Here is a 20,808-nt window from a genome sequence, read left to right as displayed (position 1 = left end):
TGATATCCTAGAAAAATGGGTAAGGTTACCCAAAATAGGATTGTTCCACTTCTCTTATTGTGACAGTCAGAATCCCGTGATCCGTAAGGGGAAAGACCGGGTAAGTTGTGCAATCCCACACCGCTTGGGGAAGGACAAGCGTGATGATTCTAAGGCTGTGTAGGTATGGGACTACATAGTTGAAGAGGGCTTAAATGGATTGATGGGTACTACCTATATCAATAAGATGCATCTTCTTTTCGGTAGCCCATCACTTGAGAACTCCAAAGTTAAGCATGCTTGACCTAGAGTAATCTAGGGATGGGTGACCTCCTGGGAAGTTTTCCCAGGAAGCGTACGAGTGAGGACAAAGCACGCTGGAAAGACTCGTGTTGGTTTGTAGGGCCAGTCGTCATTCCAGAATGCAGTCATAGTGACATGGGGCGTCACAAATGGTATCAGAGCCTTGACCCAGCCGGAAGTGTGGCTGACGGGGACATCGGGCCCGTAAGGGGGGTGATTGTGACAATCAGAATCCCATGATCCGTAAGGGGAGAGACCGAGTAAGCTGTGCAATCCCACACCGCCTGGGGAAGGTCAAGCGTGATGATTCTAAGGCTGTGTAGGTATGGGACTACATAGTTGAAGATGGCTTAAATGGATTTATGGGTACTACCTATATCAACAAGATGCATCTTCTTTTCGGTAGCCCATCATTTGAGAACTCCAAAGTTAAGCGTGATTGACCTGGGGTAATCTAGGGATGGGTGACCTCCTGGGAAGTTTTCCCAGGAAGCGTGTGAGTGAGGACAAAGCACGCTGGAAAGACTTGTGTTGGTTTGTAGGGACAGTCGTCATTCCAGAAAGCAGCCATAGTGACGTGTTGTTAAAGAATGATTGAGTTCATATGGAGATCAAATTTCTTGATCTCTGGTTCTTGAGAGAGAAAGTGTAAACAAGGAGATGAAGATGAAGAAAGAATGGAATTCAAAAGTAAAAGAGGGGTATTTATAGAAAGAAAGGAGAGATCAATTTGAACTGAAGGATTAAGATCCTACAGATGAGAATAAAGGAACAACGACAGCAAAAACTAAAGCATGGGAATGTGTAACAGCAGTACACAAGTATAGTAAGCTTCCACTCTGAGCATGACACGAAATACACACTCGAATGTGGTAGGTGGGCACATGTCCCAATAGAAGGAATTCAAAAGTTGCTCCCTCCCGAGGAGATACGAGCATACACTTTTGAGGGGCAAATGTTATACCCAATTTTCGAAATAAATAATTATGCTCGAAATGTCAGCTTGGAAATCATTAAACTAGGCTCGATTCCAGATATTATTGTCATTGACAATAATGATATAGTTAGCAATCAAAGAATCGTCTCGGCTTGGAGATAAAAAATCGGCTCGAAAGCTTTGTTGGCTCGGGCAACAGACAATCACAATTCCAGCTCGAAGAGTATGGGAGATCAGCTTGAAAGCGCGTTGAAAAAGTGTTAGAGAGATGGAAAATCAGTATTTAAGAAAGCAATTCCTCTTTTATAGGGATTTGTTTAGATATTTACTCATTAACCAATTTCTTTGTATTTTAATATCAAATAAGATATTTTGTGTAACTTCCCCTAAAATTGTGGGGAAGTGAATCTGAAATCAAGTCTATAAATACATGAGTTGTAGTCATTTATTTTCACACACAAATTTTGTACTGAAACTCTAGGATATTGCTTTCTAAGCTTTAACTCGAAAATCTCAATAAAAGTGACTCGTGGACTAGGTAGATTTAAGTACTTAACCATGTAAATTCTCTGTCTTCATCTTTAATTTTCTAAAATAATTATTAGCTCAATTGCTCTTATTTTTAGTTGGCAAAAATCTATGTCAACATAATTATATGAATATAAATTCAAATGTTATAAAATATCATTATTATAATAATATATAATAAATAATTTTAATTTTTATAAAAATTCGATAAAATAAATGTTTATTAATAATATTAATACAAATTCTAATATTATAGAATATCATCATTATAATAATATTTTACATATTTAATAATTATATTAATATAAAATATGTTATAAAATATCAATACATAATACATGATATTAGTTTTTATTTAAAAATTTATCATTTATATTTAAAAAGAAAACCTGTTTTTTTATTACTTAATCTAACTTATATAAATATATATTCATATTAAAAAACAACAAACATTATAAATATATTAAATATAAGGATTGTTTGTAAAATTAGTATGACTTTGTAACTATATAAAAAATTAGAATAATATTTCTTTTTTATAAAAAATAAACAAGTTTCTTCACCAATTATTGAGGCGTGATTTGAATAACATCAGGAATGTTTTATAACATGAATATAATAATTATCATTATTTTTTTTTTAAATCATAGACAATATTTTTGTTTAATTTTTTTAAAAATATTTGTGTTATTCTCTTATATATTTTATTGTTTATTTATTTAAAATTTATATTAACAATCACAAAATCATTATAAAAATAATTAATAAATTGTCCAAGGGTCAACAAAAGGACGTTGACTTAGAAAGAAACTGAGAGTCTGAGAGCACCATTCTTTAACCAACTTCTCTTCCTCCCCTCCTACAACAATCTCCATCTTTTTCATTGTCTTCTTCTTATGTTTCATCACAATCAGTTCTGTAATTCTTGATCGTCACCTGATTGTCTTGATGTTCTTATGTTCGAGTTTGATTTAGTGTGAGTTTTCCCTTTATAATCATCATGGTTTGCATTTCTACTTTGTTTTCGTGGCTTCCAAACAGGGTTTATGATTTAGGGTTTTTGGTGTAATGCTTTTCTGTTTGATGATGGTGTCATCATATCATTTTATGCAGACATAAATTTGGTATCTTGGATTGGTAATTGTTGACTCGATTGTGGCAAGATCAAGATGTTGGCGATGAATGAGCGCAAGACTATTCATTTCGAAGAGGGATGGGCGTTTATTCAAAAGGGAATGACCAAGCTGAAGAATATTCTTGAAGGATTGCCAGAGCCACCTTTCAACCAGGAGGAGTACATGTTGCTTTATACGTATCCTAATGGTGAATGAATCTATTTCATGGTAGTATTATGGTTTGTAGTGGTAATTACACTTGTGTTGTCCTTAATATTGTCTATAGAATGGTCTATAATATGTGCACGCAGAAGCCTCCAGATGATCACGCCAATGAGCTTTATGACAAATATCGTGAATTTTTTGAAGAATACATTACCTTAACAGTGTAATAAACTTTAATTGTTAACCTTGGATTGTAACTAGCTATTAGTAAATTATATGCCCTTCAATCTGATACTTTTATTTATATGTCTCTTTGAACCCAGGTTTTGCCCTCATTCAGAGATAAGCATGAAGTGTTTATGTTGAGAGAGCTTGATAAAAGATGGGCAAACCATAAAATCATGGTTAGGTGGTTATCTCATTTCTTTAATTATCTTGAAAGGATCTTTATACCTCGGAGAGCTCTTCGACCCCTTAAAGAGGTTGGCTACTCTTGTTTCCATGATCTGGTAAGTCATGTTGCGTATTCTTACAATTGCTCAAGTTAGATACATGAATCAATGTCTTATATACTATATTTGCATCCACATCTCATACATATAGATGCTTTTCAGATTTACCTGGAATTAAATACAAAAGTTAGGGATGCTGTAATTTCTCTGGTATGTATGCTTTTTCATTTAAATTATTTAGTGTGGATTTGGAGTTTAATGTGAAGTGAATCTTGACAAAATTCTTTTGAATCAGATTCATCAAGAACGCGAAGGAGAACAAATTGACCGAACTCTGGTCAAGAATGTTTTGGATATATTTGTTGAGATCTGGATGGGGAGAATGGATCTTTATGAGAATGACTTTGAAGCAGCCATGCTCAAGGACAGTGCAGCCTATTATTCTCAAAAAGCTTCAGAGTGGATCTCAAAATATTCTTGGCCAGATTACTTGCTGAAAGTAAACTTCTTTTGTTTGTATTGAATAAATGCACAGAATGTAATGTTTTTTAATATGGAATACTTTCTGAAGTTTAATAAAATCATTATAATTTTTGTTGCATTTTATTGGAAACTCCAGGCAGAGGAATGGTTAAGACGGGAGAAAGATATTGTTTCTCATTACTTGCACTCTAGTAGTGAGCCAAAGTTGTTGGAGGTTTGTGATGAATAATGATACATGTAGTTCTTTTGGATGCAAGATGTTTTGATAATCTGAGTCTGACTAAGCTTTCCTATGTTATAAACTTTTATGTAGAAAGTTCAACATGAGTTGTTGTTTGTGTATGGGACTCAACTGTTTGAGAATGAGCATTTTGGATTCCATATCTTACTTAGAGATGATAAGGTTTCCACTTTCTACTCACTCACTGCAACTTAGATGGAAATCAGTAAATCAACTGATGATTAGCTATTTCTAAACTTTTTTTTTGTGTGTGTGTGTGTGGCTATTTTAGGTGGAGGATCTGTCTAGAATGTCCAGGCCCTATTTTTATGCACGCCCAGGCTTAATTCTTGTTTCAAATGTATTTAAACAGGTTTCTATGATCCACTTATGACCTTTCAAGCCTCTTTTTATTTTTATTTTATTAATTTATTTTCATCTTGTTTTAAATGGGTTTACTTTCTTCATGATGCAGCATGTTACTGCCGAAGGAATGGCACTAGTCAAACAGGCTGAAGATGCTGCAAGCAATACGGTTCTGTTACTATATACACAATATGGTGTTTAAAAGTTTTATTTTGTAGCAGAAACAAATGTTGTTTTCAGCTAAAGCTATAATCTGAAGCTTGCCTTGTACATTGTAGTTTGTCATGATTTTCATGTTAATGAAATTCCTAATTCTATCATTTTGTGTTTTTGTTATTTATAATGTATTCCTTGCTTTAGTTTGTACTTGTTAGTTGTTAATCTCTTAGTCACATTTAATTAATTATTGTTGTATTCCAATTATTTGTATTTTTGCAGGCAAAGAAGGATGTGGCCGATTTGCAGGTACAGGCCTTAAGTAGATACATATTTGTAGATTATGATTGTACTCAATGTTTCAAGTGAAAACTGATTGGGGTTCTGGTATTCAGGTTTTTGTTAGGAAATTCATTGAGATACATGACAAATATTTAGCATATGTTTATGGCTGCTTTCAAAACCACTTTCTTTTTCACAAGGTTTGTGTATTATAATGGATTGAAGATCATCTCTATACTTCTATGTACTAGTGGAATCCACATATTGTCTTATCTTGTTTATTATTTGGTCTACAGGCCCTTAAAGAGTCTTTTGAGGTCTTCAACAAGGGTGTTGCTGGAAGCTCAATTGCAGAGCTACTTGCCACTTTTTGTGATAACATTATGAAAAAAGGTGGTAGTGAGAAACTAAGTGACGAAGCCATTGAGGAGACACTAGAAAAGGTGTGATGCACTGTTTATCATCTATATGATGTATTTAACTTAGGCTTGTATAATTTTGCAATTGACTATTTTCTAACCAATCTGCAGGTAGTAAAGCTGTTGGCATTTATACGTGACAAAGACATGTTTGCGGAATTCTATAGGTAGGTATTGATTGCTCTCAATCATTTACAATTTCCCTTGGTTGTGGGAGGGGTGACCTACACTATGTAGATGTTGATGATAATTATGTGATGGCTTTACCTCTCGAGTAGATATTGTTAGATGACTGATCTATGTTCACGTCTGGCAGGAAAAAGCTTGCCTGCCGCCTTCTTTTTGACAAGAGTGCAAATGATGATCATGATAGATTTATGTTGACAGAACTGAAACAGCAATACGGAAGACATTTCACTTCAAAAATGGAGAGAATGGTGAGCTACTTCATACATTCCAAGTTTTCAGTGCTATGTTTGTGCAATTAATTATCTTAAAATTGGAACCTCAAAAGTGCTACTTTCTCTTGTAGCTGACAGACGTGACTTTGGCAAAGGAAAACCAAACCAGTTTTGAGAAGTATCAGTGTGATAATGCTCATGCAAATCTAGGGATTGATTTGACGGTTACTACTTTGACCACTGGCTTTTGGCCAAGTTACAAATCTTTTAACCTCAATCTTCCAGCTGAGATGGTATATGCCAAATGCAACTTTTATTCTATCTTATTTTGTAAGCTTAATTTTGTTGGAGAGGTACTTATCCTTATTTTTTCCAGGTAAATTGTGTTAAAGTTTTCGAGGAATTTTATCACACAAAAACAAAGCACAGAAAACTTACATGGATATACTCCCTTGGTAGTTGTACTGTAAGCGGGAAATTTGAACCAAAATCCATTGATCTGATTGTGACGACTCATCAGGTGTCCAAAACATCTAGCCTTGATACATTTCCCCTTCTAATTGTTCAGTGATAATTTCTTTGTTATAACATTTTTCTTTACTCCTTTTAGGCTTCTGCATTGCTTCTATTCAATTCCTCAGACAGACTGAGTTTTTCTGAAATCAAGACTCAGTTAAACTTGAGTGATGATGATGTTGTTAGGCTGCTGTATTCCCTATCATGCGCCAAGTATAAGATCCTCAACAAAGAGCCGAGTACAAAAACTCTCTCTCCTACTGATTATTTTGAGTTCAACTCAAAGTTTACAGACAAAATGAGGAGGATCAAGGTATATTGATAGAAAAAAAAACAAAAAAATCACATCTTTTTTCTTTCATGTTGTTCTTCATGTTATCAATTTGTTTAACATGCAGATCCCTCTCCCACCTGTGGATGAGAGAATGAAAGTAATTGAGGACATTGACAAGGACAGACGATATGCCATTGATGCCTCAATTGTGCGAATCATGAAGAGCCGTAAAATGTTGGGTTATCAACAACTGGTTATGGAGTGTGTTGAGCAGTTGAGCCACATGTTCAAGGTTCTAATAGCATACCGGCATACATTTTCTTTTTTTCTTTTCCTCATGCATTAACTGTGGCGTTGATTAATCAACTTTCTTATGCAGCCTGACGTCAAGGCGATTAAGAAGCAGATTGAAGATCTTATAGTTCGAGATTATCTGGAAAGAGAAAAAGATAACCCTAACATGTTCATGTACGTTTCATAATGTGGCCTTGATAATTTCCTTTTGCCAAATGAAGTGATGGCTATCACTAATAGGTATTCAACTTTTGTTCGTTAATTCTAATGTTTTTCAACTTTTCTCAACTAAAATCTGAGCTATTGGAATGGTTTTGAGTTTTAGTGTGAATCCTTCCGATCATTTTGTCTACTTCATATTATAAATGGCAACTATTTGTTGTCTTTACTGAATATGGTATGCAGTGTTGTTCAATTGGATGGCTTGGAATTTGGGACGCACATCATATGTGAATGTAATTAAAAGTATTTGTCATGCTAAACATATATGACTAAAAAGATTGTGAGAAGGTTGTCATTTTTTTAGGTGTCATTATATAATTATATATAATTTCAATACAAAACACACATTTATCTCTCTTGCCCTTGTTTACCACAAAATAAAATAGGGGTTCAAATGTTGACGTGGTCATTTTTTAATCCAAAATTTGGTTGTCATTTTTGGATTAGTAATCGAATCACAATTTGAATTGAAAAATAAACATAATTCAGTTTGGTTAATTAAAAGCAATCAATACGTGTAAGTCAACACTACTGTGATATGATTTCATAATACTTCAATTTGAATAACAGTATATCTAATTATGATTATAATTATACTTTAATTCAATTTTTTTTTAAAAAGCGCGTACATTTAATTAAAATTATATATATAATATTAATAAGAATGTTGTGTATCATGTCCACATAACACTATTGATTTATCTAGATATGGTAGGGTTATTTTTGGATCTAGCAAATTGATTGGAAATTCACTCGGTTATAATTTGTATTACATGAGTCAATTTGAAATTGATTGAACAATTACAAGTGTGATCGTCAATAGAGTAGGAAAGAGTTTCTCAAGAGTATATTGAATTAGGATTTATACCATTAGAAGTCTCTAATTTTTTTTTAAAAGTATCACATAGATTCTTAAATTTTATTTTGTATCATTTAGGTTCTCAAACTTACTAAATATGTACCACATAGGTCATTTTTATTATAAAATGATTTACAGAATGTGCAACAAAAAATAATTTATGACCTAACAAAAAATAATTTATGATTCAGTTAAGTTCATAAATCAATTTCAGTTGTGTAATCTGTAAATCATATTTTAACATATTGACTTATGTGGTACACATTTAATAAATTTGGAGATCTAACTTATACTATAAAAAAAAATTGAGAACTTCTAGTGATATAAAACCATTGAATTAGTATAGCTTTACTTCTTATAACACATTAACGAAACTTCTCAATTAGTAAGTGTTAAAGAAATTCTTTTTGTTTGTACCGGTAGAATTTGTAGTATTTTTTTATTTATTTATTATTATTTTTTTTGGAAAGGAAGAATTTGCTTTTACAATTCCGTATTCAATAGAATCTTTTCTCAAATTCTTGTATCACTACCATGCAGTTTGATTAATCATACCAACATACCACTTCTTGGCTATATATGACGACCATCAATGAGCGAGTACGAGCTTCCACAGGCAACCACGTGCTCCTCTTACACGAGCTCAACCAGATTAGTTGTCAATTCTACTCTCAAAAGTTAAATAAATAACTTGTTCTCTTCTATAAATAAGACGAGCAATATCTGAGGGAAAAAAATAATTCCTCTCGATGTATTATTAATCTTGAAAATTATCTTTCAATAAAATAACCATGAACTAAGGTGAATTTGCACCGAATTAAGTTAAATAAATATATATATGTATCAGTACCCTTATTATATTTTATAATCACTACATTTGATAAAATCATATATTCGATAAAATGAAGAGCCGTTGGTGTGTGTTAATAAAGACTTCATACCCAAAACGACATCCCATGACAGATGAGGAGGCTTTTAAACCGAAATCCCATCCCTCCTCAACCCTCTTCGCCCCAACCCCAAACTCCTCTGTCGTTTTTTCAAACCAAAGCCCAAAATCACATCCAACACCTTCAAAACTGCACCGATTTCGTTTCCGCTACTGTCTTACATTCCAACTTTCTCAGGTCTGGCTTGCTTACTCACACTTTCACTGCCAACCATCTTTTGAACTGCTATGTTAGGTTGCGCAGAATCGACCATGCACGCAACCTGTTCGATGAAATGTCCGAACCAAATGTTGTGTCTTGGACCTCGCTTATCTCTGGCTATGTCAACATGGGTCGACCTGCAACTGCTCTCTCGATGTTTACAAAGATGCCCGAGTGTTTGGTCACGCCAAACGAGTTCACTTTTGCCACTGCAATTAAGGCATGTTCGATCTTATCCAACCTCAAAACGGGGCAGGAAATACACGCCCGTGTTGCAGTTTTCGGCTTTCAATTTAACCTCGTTGTTTGCTCTTCGCTTGTTGATATGTATGGTAAGTGCAACGATGTTCACGGTGCTCGACAGGTTTTCGACTTGATAGGTTGTGGAAATGTCGTTTCTTGGACTTCAATGATCACTGCTTATGCCCAGAATGCAAGAGGCGATGAAGCTCTGCAACTTTTTAGAAAATTCAATTATTTGATGTCGGATCGTCCGAACCATTTCATGTTGGGTAGTGTAGTCAGTGCTTGTTCAAGCTTGGGAAGATTAGTTTCTGGGAAAGTTGCACATGGGGCAATTATTCGCGGTGGCCATGATTTAAGCGAGGTGGTTGCAAGTGCACTTGTTGACATGTATGCCAAATGTGGAATTCTTGATTATTCTGATAAGATCTTCAGGAGAATCACACACACTTCTGTAGTTCCCTACACTTCGATGATCGTTGGAGCTGCCAAGTTTGGACTCGGGAAAATGTCCCTTGAATTATTTTCAGAAATGATTGAAAGAGGAATAAAGCCCAACGATGTCACCTTTGTTGGAGTCTTGCACGCCTGCAGTCATTCAGGACTAGTTGGTGAAGGCCTTCAACTCTTGAATTCTATGTTTGACAAGCATGGGATATTGCCCAGCCCAAAGCATTATACATGCGTTGTTGATATGCTTGGCCGAACTGGCCGACTTGACCAGGCCTACCAACTAGCCAAATCTATCCAGTTAGACCAAAATTCAGGGGCTCTGTTGTGGGGCACACTTCTTTCGGCTAGTCGGCTTCATGGAAGGGTAGACATTGCAATTGAAGCCAGTCAAAAACTTATAGACTCCAATCAGCAAGTTGCAGGTGCGTATGTTGCTTTGTCAAACACTTACGTATTGGCAGGTGAGTGGGACAAAGCTCATAATCTTCGGTCCAAAATGAAGCAAAACCAGGTTCGAAAAGAACCCGGCTGCAGTTGGATTGAGATCAAGGATTTAACGTATGTGTTCTACGCAGGAGATGTATCATCCTGCAAACAGGGCACTGAGGTGGTGAATTTGTTAAGGGAATTGGAAAGTAGGATGACAGAAAGAGGGTATGTAGGAGGCAGTATTGGGTTGGTGTTTGTTGATGTGGAGGAGGAAGCCAAGGAGGAAATAGTGGGTTTGCATAGTGAGAGATTGGCTTTGGGTTTTGGGTTGATAAATACACCAAAAGGGGTCACCATTAGAATAATGAAGAATCTGAGAATGTGTACGGATTGCCATGAGGCTTTCAAGCTTATTAGTGAGATTGTAGAGAGGGATTTCGTTGTTAGAGATGTTAATAGATTTCATCATTTTAAAAATGGCCACTGCCTTTGCAGGGATTTCTGGTAATACTGTTTTATTTCTTTTTGTTTATGAAATTAGTCTACATGTGTATTTTGTGAATGGGAAATCTTAATAAAATTAATCTTATCATTGTTTTCACGTGTTAGAACAAAATCAAAAACAAAAAATAGGAACCAAGTGTTGAGCGCCAAAAGAATGATTCAATAACCAACAGAATCATACTTTTATTTGCATAATTTGCTTATGCAGAAAGTGGGTGCTGTACAGAGTTTATAAACACAGCTAGAAATAGGGCAAAGTAACCATCAATACAAAAGGATTATGTTATGAGTTTTTGAACAACAATCTCTTTGGAAAAGAAACCATGCATGGAAAAGTATAGAAAAGAAAACAAGAAGAGAGGGGCTGTTATCCATCACCAACCAACCACCATGTCAATGCACCCCCTATAATACACCAAAGTAAAATATGATCTTGTTGGTTCAAAAATATGTTTTCTTTAACTCAGTACTCAGTTGCTTTGGCAACTAACAGAGCATAATACAAGTTTCTCTGGAAGCAAACAAAAGAAAATATAGTTTACCAATGTGAGCTTATCTACAATGATCTCAACTGCAGCATCGATGCATAAACTTTAAACAGGCACCTGAATTTTGATTGAAATTTTAAGTTTTTGTATGACAACTAATAATTAAGACTTGCCTGTGCAACATGAACTCGAAAAAGTGAAAATTTGTCACAAAAAATAGTTGATGAAGAGAGTTCTTAAGGGACAGTAATCTCAACTACCTTCTTGGTGTTTAAGTCCCAGTAGGACATGGCCAGGGCTGCTTTATCTCAGAAGACATAGGCTTCAACGAAGAGCTATACTTCCACTGATAACATTTGTGATAATCACATCCGACGCCAGATGCTGAGTAAGACTGTGATGGGTTACGTAGCAGCCAACTCAAGAACTATGAGATAGAGAATTGAGAAGCACCATTCTCCAGTTTGTAGGTCAAGCAATTCAATTTTTAACCAGTTTGAGTACTGATGCCAAGCTTGTTGAATACATCACCGTTGGTATTTTGGATAGAACTTCCTCTTTCCTCCATAGGAAAATCCACAGTAATGGAATCGAAACTCTCTGGAGGTGTTGTCACCCTAGCACGAGGGCGTCGTGAGGGTCTCAACTTAATGTTGTCTCCAGGAAATGCATCCTTTGACTTCCGCTTCTGTTTTATGTCCAAAAATCCGCAAGCAAAAGCTTCCAGCACCTTGGTGGTCAGTGGCCGATTTCTTGTGCTTTGTCTACGTGAACACACCTTAGCTTCCTGCTCAGAGATAGCCGCACATTCTGAGAGTTCCACTGCATGGGGATTGGCCATTTGGTGATCTTTCCCTTCTGTTGTATCCATCATTTGATATTCATCAGTTTCAGCATCAGGGGAGATGGCTACATTCAAGTCAATTAATGTACGGATCGGAGGTTTATCTTGAGGAATTTCAGCACCCATATGATTACTGCTTAAAATGCATCCAGCTCTAGCCATAGGGCTGCCTCCTCTAGATGAACTGGTAGATGACAAAGTATCTTGAGATGGATCCACCTGAGAGAGGATGTTCTCACTATAATATGAATTGTCTACACAGCTACTGGCTTCTAGTTGCAATCTGGAGTCAACCCTGCTGTTGATTGTGCTATGGCTCATCTCCTTGCAAATAGGAGGTAATCTTCGCCGTCGTTTTGCAACAGGAGCTAAATGATTTTGATCTTCAGATATCATTTTCCGGATCAATTTGGACTTTGCAGCCTCTTTCAACATTTTGCTGTTGAGTATATCAGCCTCTTTATCCTTGTGGATTTTTTCAGACACAATAGTCAAGTCCTTAACTGGAAAGCCATGTTCTAAAGTGTTGGGATTAAAAGCCTTGCCACCAAAAGGTAATGTTTTACATGAATCGATGATTGTGGCCCTAAGATCAGTAGTCTCATCCTTCTCTGAACACAAAGTATCAGCTGAACTAGATTTATTTAATGACTCATCAAAACTGTCTCCATCATCCTCTTCAGAGTCACTTAGGGAGGTAGGTGTGTAGATTATTTCAATAGGTAAGCTTCTAAGTTCCCTCACCTTACGTGCTTTCCCATTTCCCAGACTTGTATCCACAACAGTAAACTTCATGACATCAGTACCATCATTGGGAGTGCGTGGCTTGAGATAAAAATGGCGTTGTTGATTAGGCAAATCTTCTTGGTCCAGTTTTGTTTCACTAGTCCACCCATTTTCTTCCTTGTTTCTGTAACTTTCAATCTTAAGAATCTCAGGATCTGAGGCAACTTTACTGAGAACATCACTTACAGAATCATAGTAGTGTTCTCCCTTTACTAGTTTCCTTCTTGAGAACTTCTTAATGCCAGGTATTAGAAATACCAGAGAATGCTTGGAACCAGCAGCAACACCATGATTATTAGGCTCCTCAGAGTGCCACCCTCTTGCAAGCAGACGAGGCCAGACAGCTTCCCAAAATAGATCACTTGATCGAGCTTTACTAAGCCGGAAGTCTCCTGTTAAGAAGTTGACAATCTCTGGGGTGGTTAGTGTTGAGCATGCTTTGCCAATCGGTATTTCTGGGCGAACAACTTGATTTGATCTTGGGGTTTCCATGGAAATTCCTGTAAGATCTTGCTTCCCTTTTCCAATTCCAACTGCCTCCACGAGAGCATTTAAACCAAAGGAAGCCTTTAAAGTGAACACATATTCCTCTAGTAAAATTTTCCCCTCCCCATATGTCTTAGAGGACTGCCAGATTGGTGAAAGAAAATAATTAAAAAAATGTTAAATAAGTACATGTTATTTCTTATGATAAAGATAATGTTTGAGTATAATTTAAAGACCAGAAGGTTAAAAAAATTCTTTGAGAAAAAATGCATATTCTCAACCAATTATCATCCATAAATCTCAGTAGTACATGGCAGACATATTCCAGAGTATTATATTTTCAATATAATAATCTTCTAATATTGCTTATTCTTCTTTTTCTTTTTTCTAATGTCTTATGATCTCTCTCTTTTTCTTTTTCTTTTTGATACTGGGAGGTGGGAGGTAGGTCTTTTAGAGGAGCACTTGGTGACCACAGGAGAAAGTTCTATAGCTGCAAAACATTACACAAGTCAAACTCATTTCACTTTATATCTCTATTAAGCAAATATTTCAAAAGAGTACAGGATTGTTTACTCTTTTCACTTTTATAATGTAGCTTTGTCATCTACAGAAAATAGGAGGCAGTAATTTAATGTTACAGGTGGTAATGATGACTGCAGGACAAAGCCATTAGCATAAATGCAAATCTAGTAAACTGACTTCGATTGAAAAACAACTATCTTGAAATTCCTCTCAATTTCCATGTCCTGAAAGTCTTTAACTTGAAGGTATTCTTATAATTTTTTTTTCACAACTTGAAAACAGATCCCCTCTCTCTTTCCTAGAGAGGCATTTCTGCACCCACATGTCAAACATATTCTATTCAAGTTGCATGTGTAATCAGTTTGTATACCAAGCATATGCATTTAAACCTGATAAATCGACATCCCCTATACTAATCAATTTAGTACATGAGTTAACAACTTCATAAAGGAGGAAACAAACTAATTGATATGTGTGTGTAAGCATGTAGAACTTTCCTAAAAAAATCTGCAAATCGAGCAGAGAAAAATGTGTTAATCTGCATAGGATGAGTTCAAAAGTGAAATTGGGATTGTCCAGAAAGGAAGAGTGTAATTTATCGATAAATCATGAAACAAGCATTTATCAAGCTAAATATACTATCCATGCATGAGAGAAGAAATCAAACAAGCACTTGAAAATAAGTGCATAAAGATCAGTAAGATATATAACTACCTCAAGTACAGCGTTTTGGCAATCCTGTGACACACGAGGAAGCAATCGAGACAGCAATTCTTGATGCCTCAATCCTGTGAAGATTCTTTGTCCATAAATACACCTTCTGGTTTTTATTTTTCGGCACTCCGACCATCTACAGTATCTTTCAGACCTATAAAATCTCCCATAGTAGTATGACAATATGTCTCCCATCTGCTTACCCTCAATGAAATTCTTCACCAAAACAAGGTTCTTCCCAAAGATATACAGCCCAAGAAGAAACCATTCATCCTCTATATTACTCCAGATGTCACTCAAGCACCCAGGGACTAGACAGTGGCCGTTCCCTCCATGTTTCAATTGCAGTTCAGGCATTACATCTTGTTCCAAAACTAAGTTCTCTGGTTTACCCTCTTTTATGCCATCCATGGATGTAATATCTAAAGGCTCAATTTTAAGTTTCAAATCACTCCCTCCTAGGACTATGCCATCACTGATGCATTCAGATTTTAAGGACTCATTTTTGTTACTCACATCAATAGCTTCCTGTTCTTCATGCTTCTTGTTCTCACTCTCCTCACTTATCCACATTATTGGTATAGGCAACCCAATGAGAACATTATGGCAACCACCAGTGGCCATTTTGGCATCTGTCAGAGTCTTGTAGTCAGATACTGTAATTAGAGAGGGAATTACAACCTGGTATTGATCACCAACTCTAGGTTGTAGTTCTGGTTCTCCAAAGATATCATAGATGCCACAAACTTCTGGACTAACAGAATTCACAGCAGATACATCCTTGCTTGAATCCATATGTTCATTTACTTCAACAGAATCCATCTGCCAGAGAAAATGGCTATGAGGTTATTCATTTTTTTGTTTTTTCATTTATTTATTCATTCTCATTTTTTTGTTATGCCGTAATTTGAACTTCACAATGAGAAAACAAAAGTTGAATAATACTATTCAAAACAAAAAAAAAGAGTTTGTTTCATAAAAAAGAAATTGCAGCTCCCATTTTTTCAAGCAAGACATAATTTCAAGCCTCTTTTTTAAAAGACACAACAGTCCATTTTTCTCAATTTAAACAGATGGAACAATAAAAAAGAGAGAGAATGGTTTAGCTTCGTCCTGTTTGTATTATATTAACAATGGTTTGTTTATTTCATAAAAAAAAAGATTTTTTTATAACCATTTGAGCTATTGAATATCTATATTTAATAGATACAGTTTAGTTCTCAAGGAACTGAAAAAATAAACACTGAACAGACAAACTTTCTTCATAATCAACTTGTAAAAAGGCAAGTTTTTTAAATTATATATTATAATTTATATTAATTTATTTCGATCAACTTGCTTATAAATAAAAACTTCCATAGAAAAGTATGCGTCAAAATTAGGGAAAGAAGTATTATCCCAAAAATCACATAATAGATTTTTTTTTCTTTGGAAATGAATTTTCTTCCTGGGCAGACTTGACAATTTCTGCTTAGTTCGTGTGTACATATATTTTTTTTAATTTTCTCAAAAAAAAAGTACCGAGTATAACACTTGTCACATCCAAAACAAAAAAAAAAGACAATAAATATCCCCAGATTCACTTTCGAAACCCAAACTAGAATTTAAGGCAAACTACATACATTTATCTAATGAGCCAAACCAAAGTTATAAACTTTACCAGAAAGCAACACATTCTAAACGAAAAATAAATAATATATGTAAATATAAATATAATATACACATACACACCAAACAAACAAAAACCACCGTTCCCAGTGAGAATTCCAATATGATCCGTCAAATTCTACTTAATTACTCTTCATGGAACAGTTAAAACAAGCATAGAAGTAAACCAAATCGTAAAAATAAGCAGAAAACAGCGACCCCATTTAAAGAAAGAAAGAAAAAAATATATATTATATTTCTTCTTTAAACTGTACCTCTTTAGACGGAAAAAAAAACCAAAAACTAGTCGAAACCCACGTGAAAACTCGAACCTGAGAAAATGGGCCTTCAAAGTTTATCACCGATTAATAACTTGTGAGATTAAACTAACACAAAACGTAAACAAATATATATATATACAACAATATATATACACACAAAATAAACAAAGAGATATAATATATTATTACAAGTTTCCGAGCAAGAAAGAAAGAGAAAAGTAAAAACACATATGAGGAAGGAAAAGATGAGAGAACTACTATAGCCGTACCTGGGTTTCTAAGGAACCTGAGCTTTCATGGCTACGAAGACTGAATTCGAAGAGAGACTCAAAAAAAAAAGAGAAAATAAAGTCGTTCTGTGCTTAGAGAGAGAAAAATAAAAATATTTAGAGAGAGAAAGAAAATTGTGTTATTGTGGTGGTGTTGTATGAGAAAGAGAGAGAAATTTATAAAAATATATATATATTGTTCCAAAATGTGTTTTGGTCCGTTTAATAATATAAAAGACGCGCTTTAATGGAGCGTCGATACACTACGTGACTTGACTATCGCCACGTGGCTTTTTAAGATTCTTTCGTACATGTATTATCGTTTACGTGATTTAGCCTCGTCCAATAGAATTTTGAGACGTGTCGAGATGGAAAGAAATATTGTCGTTTCGTTTCGTATTGGATAAAAACGACAACGTTTGGGTGAGCTTAGGGTAGGATATGGTGTAGTGGATATAGGCGGCCGGAGAGAGTGTGGTTGCGCGTATGTATAACGCGTGTTGGACTACGACAGTTTCAGATTGGATTTAAATTAGTTAATGACCAAAAGTAGCCTTGGGGTTTTGGTTTTTTTTTTTTTCTTTTTTTAATTTGAAGTGAAAATTAGTTGATTTTTTTTTTTTGGTAATTAAGAAATATAAGGTTGCCATCCACGTGAAAATTTATTGTTCTATTATTCTTCGACTCGTGGCTTGGTAAAGGTTTTTTTTTTTTAGGCTTAGTAAGGGATTAGCTAAGCCTCTTGAAAATTAAGTTTTAATTAATTATTTAACTTACTAATCCAATAATTGACCCAACAATCATTTTCATTTTGACAAGAGATTAACATTGATTTCTGTCTAGTATAATACAGTCATTATCTTTTTCTTGCTTTGTTTCAAATACATTAAATTTGCATCGTTGAGTTTAAATTCTCCGTTGTTAATTTGGTTATTTTGTTGAATTGTCATACATAAGGCATCCAATATTATTGTTTAATTTTATTTTTTTTTCAATTTTTTAAGATTTAGGTCAGATGAAGTGATAAATTTGTTAAGATTAAAGTAGATTAATTTATATAGTTTATGTTTTTTGATTTACGACGTATATAAGTTTAAATCACATAAAAAAATTATATTTTTGAAATATTTTTAAAACACTATCTTATTTATTTATTTATTAAAAAAAAGTGAGACTGAAAAATAAAAATAGATCATATAAATACTACGATTTCGCTTTCGCGTATACTAACATGTGTAATATAAATTTTTTGAATAAATTAATAGTAGCTAGACAAAACAATGAAATGTCAAATATTGTTAAACATATTATCTCCAAAATATTCAACTTAATATAACATTTTTAGAAATTAGGCCAAAACAATAAATAATTGTAAAACATCTCACTTCAGTTAATAAAGTTATTAATTATTATTAAATCAATATTTGGGGATGTATTATGATAAATGAAGGTGTTTGAGATTGAGAAACATGTTTATAGGCATCACTTAACACTTTTGTATTAGTTAGTAAACAATTAAAGAATAAATCAAGTTTTTAAATTATAATAAAAAATTTACAATTATTATCTCTACTCCTTTTAACCTTTGGTAACATATTTTTTTGGGATAATATCAAATATATACTTTATATTCTATGTCTATTTACTAAAATTGTTTTATTTTTATTATTTTAGTAATAATACCTAAATAAAAATTATGTACTAAAATATTATATCAACTCATTTAATCAATTAAATTTATTTTTGACAGAACACACAGTACCATATCAGATAATGTAATATTTTTGTACATATTATTATTAATTTTTTTTTATTGTTATTTGAAAAAACACGTGTGCTCCAAAAATATGAAAGGAGTATTGTGTAACTACTACCTTTTATCATCATATATAACGAATCTTATCCCTTGTTTAAATACTTATGCTAAAGTATGTAATTAAAATAAATATATATATATCTTAAGCTATAACCACAGTAAAATTAATCAACATTTATCTTTTTTTTTATTTATAAATTACTATTTTAAAAAATAAATATAATGGGGTTTGGAAGAAGGAATGGGCCAAGTCAGCCCACGTGACACGTGTACACGTGAAAACAGATACTCTTCTACCGACCGTTTCTTTAAATCTCATTCTGATTGGCTGACTTTTGTTTAAAAATTCTCTTCTTCTTTTTTTATTTTCCCACTGTACGTAATTTTTTTTTCCTTTTATACATACATATATGTATATAATTATTTTTATTGGAAATAGACACTTTCCAATAATTATATGTAGTTTAGTTGGTGGCTCTGAAATATGTGTGGCTCCATTTTGTGGCTCAAAATGGAAATTGCCGTACAATAGAAATCATTATTATTTATGGATTATAATTGTGTTTCATACTTTTTTATTTATTTGGAGGAGAGGCAAAATGTCTCATCTAGATTAAATTTTCACTTCAATCTCTAATAAAGAAACTCCCCTTAAAAATTAAATCCTCTAATAAAAAAAAATCTATACACTTTTTGGGTTCTCTGTTTACTCTAAATTTCATCGACCTTTGGAGAAAATTTTGAAAGAATCATACTGTTTAACATTTTGATTACAAAGAGTATTTGAGTTCGAATTTGGTATAAAAAAAATATATTTACAACATAAATACTTAATATTTTCATGTTTATACATTGATATACTAATTTTATTTTTTAAATTATCTAAAGTTACATTTTTCTTGCAGTTGTCACCACCAACTCCGCTAAGTGCTAATAAAAAATATTAGGATAACACATGTTAGACGTCTATTGGTCCACCTCGTATTTTATTTAAAAAAAACTTATTAATTGATTTTACAATAATTAAAAATATATTTTAAATATAAAAAATAACAATATATATTCAAAACATTTTTTAATTAAATACATAATAAAAAATAATGATAAAACAAAATAAAATATTAAAATATAAACAAAAACAAAAACAAAAAATTAAGAGAATATTTGGCTCCTTAACTAAAAAATTATTTTTTATTTTTAAAACCTAAAAATTGTTTTCTAAAAATAAGTAGGGGTGTTTGATCTTTTTTTCATAAAACAATTTTTAAAAAGAAAATTGCAAAAAACAGAAAATTTTGATAACAAAAAAAAGTTGTTTTTAGTTGTTCTCAATTTTTTTTGTCAATATTTTTCTCACATAGCCTTTTTAATTATTATTATCTCATATTACTTTCTCTCTCATTAATTTATTTCTCTCACACTTTTTCTTTCCTCACTTTCTCTCTTATCACTTTTTATCACCTTATTTTCTCTCTCATCACTTCTTATATCTTCATTTTCTCTCTCCTCATTTTTTCTATCTCGCCATTTTCTCTCTCATCACTTTCTCTCCCATTTTTTTTTCTTGCATCAATCTCTCTCTTCTCAATTTTTCTTCATCAAAATTTCTCTCCTTATTTTTCATCATTTTTTTTTTCTCATTATTTATTACAAACTTTTAAGAGATTTTTCTCTTTGTAAATATATTTATTAATTTTTATTTAAGAATTTTTAAAAAAACATAAAACTAAAAAAAATAAAAAAAAAAATAACCAAACACCCGTTGTTTTTTTAAAACAACAAAAATTGTTTTCAGTTCTCATTTCTGAAAACACAATTTTGAAAACAAAAAACAGAAAACAATGCCAAACAGGCCCTAAACTTTTTCTTCTCGTCTCTCTCTCTTCGTCGTTCTTTCTTCTCCGCTCTTCTTCATCTTCTTTGCTTCTTCTTCCTTGCAAGGTGGGCACGGTTTGGATCTTAGAGGCAAATTTAGAGGCCGATCTAGGGCTGGGTTGCAGGCAGAGGCGATGGAGCTTCAAGAGATCTAGGCTTCAGGCGAGGGGTAGAGCTGCTCAAGCGGAAGCTTTGGGGAAACAGAATGACTGGGACGGCGATCAAAGTCAGCGAGCAACACGCATGGGGCAACTGGACGGGCATGACACTTTTCCTTTCTTCTTCTTCTTCTTCTTCTTTTCTTCATTGTTTTCTATTAATCTGGG

General features: G+C 33.6%; 3 protein-coding genes across 9 annotated transcripts; 2 read left to right on the top strand and 1 right to left on the bottom strand.

Moving 5' to 3' along the window:
• Positions 1 to 2,539: 2,539 nt before the first annotated feature.
• LOC133819384 (cullin-1-like) lies at positions 2,540 to 7,305 on the top strand. Of its 3 annotated transcripts, XM_062252622.1 has the most exons (20): positions 2,540 to 2,723; positions 2,861 to 3,059; positions 3,149 to 3,248; positions 3,351 to 3,536; positions 3,642 to 3,689; positions 3,775 to 3,978; positions 4,099 to 4,176; positions 4,276 to 4,365; positions 4,475 to 4,555; positions 4,658 to 4,717; positions 4,987 to 5,013; positions 5,100 to 5,186; positions 5,283 to 5,429; positions 5,517 to 5,572; positions 5,722 to 5,842; positions 5,938 to 6,099; positions 6,183 to 6,326; positions 6,417 to 6,635; positions 6,721 to 6,888; positions 6,976 to 7,305. In XM_062252622.1, exons 2-20 carry the CDS (start codon positions 2,917 to 2,919, stop codon positions 7,075 to 7,077), a joined length of 2,223 nt encoding a protein of 740 aa, XP_062108606.1. In that variant the 5' UTR covers positions 2,540 to 2,723; positions 2,861 to 2,916; the 3' UTR covers positions 7,078 to 7,305. The 3 variants fall into 3 exon arrangements, with proteins under 3 accessions (XP_062108606.1, XP_062108607.1, XP_062108608.1); XM_062252623.1 differs by lacking the exons at positions 2,540 to 2,723; positions 3,149 to 3,248 and having other exon boundaries at positions 2,954 to 3,070; XM_062252624.1 differs by lacking the exons at positions 2,540 to 2,723; positions 2,861 to 3,059 and having other exon boundaries at positions 3,149 to 3,250.
• Positions 7,306 to 8,516: 1,211 nt separating this feature from the next.
• Positions 8,517 to 10,809, top strand: LOC133819383 (pentatricopeptide repeat-containing protein At4g15720). Its single transcript, XM_062252620.1, has one exon. It carries the CDS (start codon positions 8,935 to 8,937, stop codon positions 10,753 to 10,755), a length of 1,821 nt encoding a protein of 606 aa, XP_062108604.1. The 5' UTR covers positions 8,517 to 8,934; the 3' UTR covers positions 10,756 to 10,809.
• Positions 10,810 to 10,999: 190 nt separating this feature from the next.
• LOC133819382 (uncharacterized) lies at positions 11,000 to 16,957 on the bottom strand. 5 transcript variants are annotated; one of them, XM_062252618.1, is made up of 4 exons: positions 16,792 to 16,957; positions 16,517 to 16,587; positions 14,595 to 15,432; positions 11,000 to 13,496 (listed from the first exon to the last, which is right to left on the bottom strand). In XM_062252618.1, the coding sequence occupies exons 3-4, from the start codon at positions 15,414 to 15,416 to the stop codon at positions 11,727 to 11,729; spliced, it is 2,592 nt and encodes an 863-aa protein (XP_062108602.1). In that variant the 5' UTR covers positions 15,417 to 15,432; positions 16,517 to 16,587; positions 16,792 to 16,957; the 3' UTR covers positions 11,000 to 11,726. The 5 variants fall into 5 exon arrangements, with proteins under 5 accessions (XP_062108602.1, XP_062108599.1, XP_062108601.1 ...); XM_062252615.1 differs by having other exon boundaries at positions 14,595 to 15,416; XM_062252617.1 differs by having other exon boundaries at positions 14,595 to 15,416; positions 16,517 to 16,573.
• Between the last annotated feature and the right edge of the window lie 3,851 nt (positions 16,958 to 20,808).

The sequence above is a fragment of the Humulus lupulus genome, chromosome 2 (assembly GCF_963169125.1).
Source record: "Humulus lupulus chromosome 2, drHumLupu1.1, whole genome shotgun sequence".
Lineage (NCBI taxonomy): Eukaryota > Viridiplantae > Streptophyta > Magnoliopsida > Rosales > Cannabaceae > Humulus > Humulus lupulus.
The sequence above is the reverse complement of the archived record's forward strand: the minus strand, read 5'-3'. Positions and strand labels throughout refer to the sequence as shown.

Bases quoted from the DNA above. Each gene is read 5' to 3' on its own strand.
- LOC133819383 (XM_062252620.1), top strand. From the start codon at position 8,935: ATGAGGAGGCTTTTAAACCGAAATCCCATCCCTCCTCAACCCTCTTCG.
- LOC133819384 (XM_062252622.1), top strand. From the start codon at position 2,917: ATGTTGGCGATGAATGAGCGCAAGACTATTCATTTCGAAGAGGGATGG. The intron at 3,249-3,350 runs GTGTAATAAACT...CTTTGAACCCAG, and splicing joins AAGAATACATTACCTTAACA to GTTTTGCCCTCATTCAGAGA. The intron at 5,187-5,282 runs GTTTGTGTATTA...TTTGGTCTACAG, and splicing joins ACCACTTTCTTTTTCACAAG to GCCCTTAAAGAGTCTTTTGA.
- LOC133819382 (XM_062252618.1), bottom strand. From the start codon at position 15,416: ATGGATTCTGTTGAAGTAAATGAACATATGGATTCAAGCAAGGATGTA. The intron at 13,497-14,594 runs GTAGTTATATAT...CCAATCTGGCAG, and splicing joins GCCAAAACGCTGTACTTGAG to TCCTCTAAGACATATGGGGA.